The 7,500-nt window shown below is 43.2% G+C and overlaps 2 protein-coding genes across 8 annotated transcripts in view; one reads left to right on the top strand and one right to left on the bottom strand.

The window, feature by feature from the left end:
• Nucleotides 1–5,028, bottom strand: part of LOC147012761 (uncharacterized) — a 63,237-nt gene extending 58,209 nt beyond the window's left edge. Inside the window, exon 1 of the mRNA XM_085853930.1 lies at nt 4,853–5,028. The gene's annotated coding sequence lies outside the window, so the exon portion shown is untranslated. The remainder of the gene's footprint in view (nt 1–4,852) is intronic.
• Nucleotides 1–7,500, top strand: part of LOC147012760 (uncharacterized) — a 345,711-nt gene that overhangs the window by 102,239 nt on the left and 235,972 nt on the right. Inside the window, exon 1 of one of the 7 annotated variants that reach the window (XM_085853920.1) lies at nt 17–264. The exons of 5 other annotated variants lie outside the window; for them this stretch is intronic. In XM_085853920.1, coding sequence (XP_085710046.1) covers nt 157–264 — 108 coding nt within the window. In that variant the 5' untranslated portion in view covers nt 17–156. Of the gene's footprint in view, nt 1–16; nt 265–5,201; nt 5,788–7,500 lie in introns of those variants that run through there. One more of the 7 variants, XM_085853921.1, reaches the window with a different exon arrangement.

Genomic DNA, 7,500 nt, shown 5'->3' with positions numbered 1-7,500 from the left:
TGAAGTCAAGTTCATATAGACCGGTTTGTCACCTGCAGCAGCAGAGTAGTCTTTCCGTTCATACAATCGGCTGGGTGCACTGAAGCGCTATCTGGAGGTTAAGTTTCTCATTCTAAGTACATTTTGTGGAACACCATTTCTGAAGTTCAAACCGACATGTGGTGTTCATCGCTCATCTTCCAGCCATGTCGCCACCGGAACTTCACGCTGTTTGGATCTACCACTCTGCGGTCAATCAGCCGACTTCAATGGCTGCTCCTTTACGTGAGTAATGTTGCACTCTCTGTCCCTCTCCCCTCACATTCGCACACATTTGGTAGATTTCACACTTGTACTGTGGGAATGCGACCCTCTTCCACAATTTCTCTCTCGTTCTTGATGAAGGGGTTGTACTGACAGACGAACAGGCAATGAGACGAACACACTGACAGACATTGAATCAACCAGAGAATAAATCATATTGTGTCAGTATTTGCGATATGACTTTTGCACCATAAAATACACTATATATAATATATATATATATATATATATATATATATATATATATATATATATATATATATATGATTTGATGTACCATACTCTTTGCAGAAGCAGTATCTTGGGAAGGGTTATTCTGGGTGGTTTTGCCATTGTCTTCCCAATGCTGTTTAGCCTTGGAGACCATTAGGACCCATACAGCCAGCATTGTTTTTTCACAACTTATAGTTATTTTCCATTCTCTATCCTTTTTTTTAAATGCTGAGCATCAAGCAAGGAAGCAGCGCATCTCATTTTCAAAAGTCACTGCTATGACTCAGCGGGGGGTTTGAACTGCTGACTTCCCAGACTCAGGGCGGACACTCAAACCATTACCCCCATCGAGTCTGGTATGTATATACACATGCTAAGATACATGTACAAATTATAAACCCCTGCAGGTGCTGAACAACCAAACACCATCTTGTTATCGGCTTTTGTAAAGCAAGTGTCTCATTATAATACAAACAAGTATGGTTGCTGTGTCAGGATTGTGATGCCTCACAGTTATATGGTTATTATGGTTTACCCAGATTTCAAGAATGATGAACAGTATTGGACGCTGCTGTTAATATCTAGAGAAGCGATAACTCTCGATGTTTGAACATCCTGCCATGAATATAAGCAAACTACTGGTGACATCATTGATATATGTCAAAAGTTTTACACTACAAAGGAGTGGTCCTGCACCAATCAGCCACAAAGATGGTGATTGTTGAAGTATAATTAGGCCCAAATGTACAAAAGGATTCATCCTGCAATTGAGGGCCTTCATAATGTTGCAATTTTCCCTTCCTCCTTGGATGAGTAAATAAATATCTAATGAAATAAATAAAAGGAACTAAATAAATTAACAAATATAAATACATGGGGGTGAGTAATTTGAATGACCAGCCAGTCACTGGGCTGTTATATTTTATTTGACGAACATTCCGTCAGACAAAATGTTTTTGGATACATAATCGAGCTTTGTGGAAGAGCGAGTACACTGAACGGATTAGGACAGAACAGACAAAAATCAGACTCAAAACATGCATGTGTGGAGAAGGAAACTCGAAGGATGAATAAACTGGGAAATTCAGAGTGATTTGGGTGGGTTAACGGGGGTGAAAAATATCATGGTTTTGGATCATTCAAAGTTCATTTTGTGGAACACTATTTCTGAAGTTCAAACCAACGTGGTGAAACCTGGGGGGAGGGGGCGACAAAGTACAAAATGAGCAGAGGGTGCACGACCAGAAAGGAGAAGGTGGAAGACAGAGACACCACCGACCTATCTGCGATGGCGAAGTAATAAACCCATAGACTCAGCTTCATCGCGGAAGATTCCAATAATCTTAAAGATCTTGGTTTCCATGGCGTCAAGATGAGCAAGATGTGAGGCAGGGGAGCCAGCCCAGAGGGGAGAGCAGTACTCCATCAAGCTGTGGATGAAGACCTTGTTGGTGGACAGGAGTTCAGGTGTGCCAAGGAAGGACTTTGTACAATGGAGGATGCCCAGTGCCAAGGAAGGATTTTGTATGTTAATAGGAGTTGGAGGATGCCCAGTGCCAAGGAAGGACTTTGTACGTTGAGGGGTACATTCAGAGGAGTTTGTAAAGGTACATTCAGAGCAGTAAAAAGTATTCATAGAATATTTAATGCGGAATTATTTTACTGACGTTTCTCATCACATGAAACACATCAGATAGCCATATAATAAATAGATGACCCAGAATTCATTATCTGCTCATTAATTCTGGGCTATCTATTTATTATGTACACAAATATGGCAACATTTCTCCTTCAACCCCTGCTTTCCCCCCTTATTGTCCATACATTCTCTTCTCCTCCCCTTTTTCTCCTTTTTTTTTTACTTCCTCTCTATCAAAATCCTTTCTCTTCCTTCTCAGAACTCTTTTTGCACTCACGTACTCTCCTATCTCTCCCATTATTCTCTTTTGTTCCATTTCTCATTGTAAATCTCGTCGGTTTACATCCATGGTTGACAACTTTCTCTGGTTTTTGTATGTCTTTAGTTTCTGACTTCTATGCTCTGTAAATGAAATTTGTAATGACTGAGCCAAATGTGTGATAGGTGATTTGGACATTTCAGACTTTACCAGGTGCCATTATATGAAGTGTAATTTTCCAAAGCATTTGGAGGTCAAGCTCACAGAATCCCCCAGATGGCTTTGGAACATTTTTTTTTAGCCAAAACCTTTTGGGAACACCCTAAACCCCCTCCCCTATCCCCACCGCTTACCGTCGTGAAATGCTCGATCTGCCGCTGGTTTTGTAATATGTCCGCCAAATATCAAAGGTTACAAGCAGTCTGTTGATTTTCTCATATCCAGACTACAAATGTATCGAAGAGTTAACCTCATTTTATATTCCTCACAGCTGCTGCTGTTTAGGAAAAATTTACAGATTACGTACAGTCGTACACAATGGTGGAGTATTTGACCCACTCCCCCACCTTGGTCCCCACATACATGCCCCACATATTTCCTTTTCCTGACCTTCCCAGACCGACATACTTTTTCCTCCTGCCTCCATCGAACCCTCTTTTTTTTAACCTCTTTTTCTCCCCTTTCCTTGGTTTTCTCAAAAAATATATATATTTATTAAAAACAACTCCACCCAGCCACCCATTTTGCATATTTAATATCTGGATGGCTCTGGTCGAACTTTCGCAGCAACGACCTGCTCTCGTAATATCTCAGTTCTTGATTTGGATTGTGTTTTGAAAGATGAAGATGATTATACGTGAGTTTATCTCATCCAATTGGAGAAGTTTTATTTTTCATACTCTCTTGTGCGTGCGTGCGTGCGTGCGTGCGCGCGCAAGTTGGTGTTGTTGACTGCTATTTTAACACGTGGGAGGGTTTTAGGAGATGGAACAGAGACAGACCAACCACATTTCAAAATAGCCACGTGTCTGTCTGTGTCTGTACACATTTCTCTGTTTTCTTATTAGTAAGTTCAACATTTATAATTCAAACCCAACAATATATATATTTTTCTTCATGGCAGTGTTGATGGATCAGACAAGTGCACACACTGGAGGCTGCAATTGCAATCCAGAGTTGGCAGGGTATGGTGGAAGGCTGCTTGGCACACTAAAGCATGTCAGATTGTAACCTGGCTGTGAAGGCTTATGAAGGAGCTAAGCAACAGAGAGTGGATTATGTCTATCACGGAGACTCTTGGCTCAATGCTGTTCTTGGAAAGATTATTTAATTTCACACTTTTGTGGCCTTTTCTGTGGCATTGTATTTTGATCATTCCTTGTATTTTAGGATGAAAACATATTGAGTGCTGGGAAGGTTCCCATTAAATTATATTGAAGCAGAAGATGACAAAAAAGTGATCTTGAGAACACAACGAATGCATTGGTCGGTCCAGTAGGTTATCACATGGTCACTCGTGTGTGTGGTTTTTCCCCCACCCTTAAATGCATGGCATGGAATTAGGGTTTGAAGCAAATTCTGGTGGAATCGTGTTTCATGGAAATCAATTTCAACACAAACAACCGCTAACTGTTTCACTAATTTGGTTACAGAACCCTTAAATGTTCTCAAAAGTACAATTCTAAGGTTAGGCCTTGTCAACTATGGTGCTTGTCCAATCTTTCTCCTTGTTCTGTAAGATAAGCTTGAAATGTTCAAACATTTCCTGCAAAAAGCATGATGCAGTCATATACTTTTATTCAACAATCACAAGGGCTTCTCGTGTTTTTATCTTGATCCAACAAGAATATTATTCTTGCTTTTCAAAGAATTCTGTGCTTGCAATGGAAGACCATGCATTTCTAGCACCATCGGCAAATGCAAAATGACCAAGTTCAAATTGTCTTTAACATGTTCTCTTACTTGGTTGTTTATATTCAAGGAGCATTCAACATGATATAGGAATGGCATTCACAATAGTCCAAGAGTCCAAAACATGCAAACGTTACTTTTTTCATATATATATATATATATATATATATATATATATATATATATATATATATATATATATATATATATATATATATATATATGTAATGTTATGGTTTTGGAAAACGTACCCCAGGGGGAGAGCATATATGGACATGTAGGTGACCCGAGGATCAAGTATTTCATTAGTCTTTGTATAGATAGTCCTTGGTCCCTTGTCAAAGGGCTGTTTGGGGGGGCATGCGTTGGCTCGGCTGTGTTTGTCACATATAATGTCTTCCCCCTCCCCCTCTGTTACTTTCAATCATCCCTCCATTACCCCATCAGCCCGTTTCAACGTTCCACCAAGGATGTCACCTCCATCAAACAACCCTTCAACAGTCCATCGTTTACCTCATCGGTCTTACCTTCAATCCCGTGGCTGTTAATTCTTCAGTTGTGCGGGGTTCCTTTCCATGTTCCCTCCATCTGTGCATTACTTGGTAACCCATCAGGTGCTCTTGCATGCATGTTCGTAGTGCTTGGTACTCAGCATGGCTCTTCTCGCGGGCGTGTACATTACAAAACAGTGTGACTGGACATTTTCCGCATGAAGGAGGGGGCTGGGGCTCTTGTTGTGGATTTGAGCGTGTAAAGGGTGGGCGGGGGCTTTGTTGAAACTTCCCTCAGAATGGTGTGGCGTTTTCCACAAGTGACGTCATGCACCTGCCCCCATTGGCTGTGGACCAATGGGAGGGGGAGAAGGCTTGTGGGAGGATGGAAAGAATGCTGATGTGAAGAAGAAGGAGAAAGGCAAGAGGACTCGTGACAATCTCGCATGAGCAGGGACGAATATGGCTCCTGAGCAGACATCTCAGAAAGCAGAAAGGGAAAAAGTAAAAGGCAGAAAGCAGAAGAGAGGGCAGAAGGCTGAGGGAAGCAGAAAGGAGAAACGGACGGGACAAGCTCGCATGAACAGAAGACTAAAAGACTGAGAAGGCTTGTGAGGGAATGAACAAAAACGTGAGGGAAAAGAAAGGAAAGTTTCATGAGCAGTTGGTGTCGAGCTTCTGTGGAAAAAGAACACTCCTTCCACGAGCGCCATTCTGCCCTCTCGATCCTGTCAGCCATGAAGGACGAGAAGTATGAACGGCGGCACCTCATCAACGGGGACCTGAGGAGGAAGAATCTGAGGCAGAAGTGGGCGAGTCGCACATCTGGCTCGCATATCTAGGATGCCAGAGTGGACTCGCCTACTTGGTCTGGGTACCTCAGGGATGTGGCTGCGTGTCCCTATTGCTTCACATCGCCACTGCCCATCTTCCTCATCCATTTTTCTCAGCATTCTGTATATTTGTGTGAGGTGAGGGAGAGACGAAAGACTGCTTTCCTTTTCTCCATTCATTACTTTTATTTTATTTTCAAGTCCTTCTTGGTTTCTTCTTTTCCCCTGAGTGAATGAAGGCCAATTCTTCTGTTTAAGTAAGATTGAAGAAGAATACGTGTTATGGTTAAATCTGCTCTTTTGTGCCTTTTTGTTTTCTGGCTTATAAATATTTGCTTTTAAATGATTGCTTGTTTGTGTGTTTGAAACAAATTATTGTTTGTTGATATTTCCAACCTGACTCGGTTGTCTTTTCTTTTATTAGTCCGATGCAGTGTACAAGGTTAGACTATACACCCCTTGTGTTGGCTTAACGGTTGAGGTGACTGGCATAAGATCTTCGGGTCTTGAGTTTGACCCCCTGTCGTGCTGTTAAATAACATCATGTGGGGTGACTCAGCCTGTTATCCTTCTGAGTCAGCAAAATGAGTATTAGCTTACCTGAAACAGGAGGCACTGCACCAGCGGCACAGCCATACTCCCTCCAATGATGCAACTAGCAGCCACAGCAATGGTTGATCTGGAGGTGGGGGGGGGGTTCACCAAGTGCACCTGAATCCCCCCTCCTCTCCACTCTTACAATAATGTCACATGATCGGAAACTGCACAATCGGCAATCCCACATCTTTTGCTTTCAGTCGGCAATTAATCCTCGCTGCGATACTTTTCACCGCTGGTTCTGTTTTAATCCTTGCGACTCAGTGTTTAGTTATGGCTCTGAAGAGAAAGGCAACATTTTTGGGATTGTGTCCCACAGCAAAGCGCAGTACAATCCTGAGCTATTTCACCAGGTAATTCAAGTTTCAGTAGCTAGATTGTCCATTATTATAAATAATGATCTGATGATCCGCAATGACGAGTTTAGGTTTCGTGCTCTGGGTCATTTCGCCACATTGTGTGCTTGTCCGTTTGATATTGTGACGTCCACGGGACTTGAACAGTCCCGCCAACATAGAATGAGCCGAAACGATGGAGGCGTTTTATTTATTTATAACCCAAAGATGGCGGTTCTAATCGCTCTACCGCAAACGGGACGAGGAAGGTGGCACGAGTCGCTTTTCACTGAGTTGATAACGTTTATTCCTCAAACCAGAAATAACAAGACTCGGCAAGAAGATGGATCCGGGGCGATTCGACGGGATAGTGTGGGATTGGGCGTGGGGAAAACACAGACAATTCCAATGAATATACAAATCTCAAACCCTCCAAGGCGCCAGGTACACACACACACAAACACACACACACACACACACACACACACACACACACACACACACACACACACACACACACACACACACACACACACAAAACGTAGCTATTTCTGGTGGTCAGGCTGGACCATGGTGTGGACGCAACAGTCCCTGGATTGGTGTCGGACGAGCTGGCCTTGCTCTCGTCAGGGGGGCAGGAGAAACCGTGGTGCTGTCGACCTCCTGGTCTTGGCCCAAGTCCGCTCACAGCCGCCAAGGAACCAGTTCTGGCGCCAAATTGCGAGCAGGAGAGGGAGGCAGGTCCGCCCACCGTTCGACCCCGTACTCCGAGCCAGCAGAACCCCAGAGCCAACCAAGGTGAGGCACGAGGCTCAGCAAGGCTACAAGACACGATGAAACCAGGGCCGAATCAGCGCAACAAAAAGCACGCTCCCAGCACAACAACCTCCACCCCAAAAAACGGTCTTTTTGTCCCGAT

The sequence above is a fragment of the Eptatretus burgeri genome, chromosome 14 (genome assembly GCF_056783735.1).
Source record: "Eptatretus burgeri isolate ZD-2024b chromosome 14, Ebu_testis_v1, whole genome shotgun sequence".
Classification (NCBI taxonomy): domain Eukaryota; kingdom Metazoa; phylum Chordata; class Myxini; order Myxiniformes; family Myxinidae; genus Eptatretus; species Eptatretus burgeri.
This window is presented reverse-complemented; position numbering and strand designations above follow the sequence as displayed.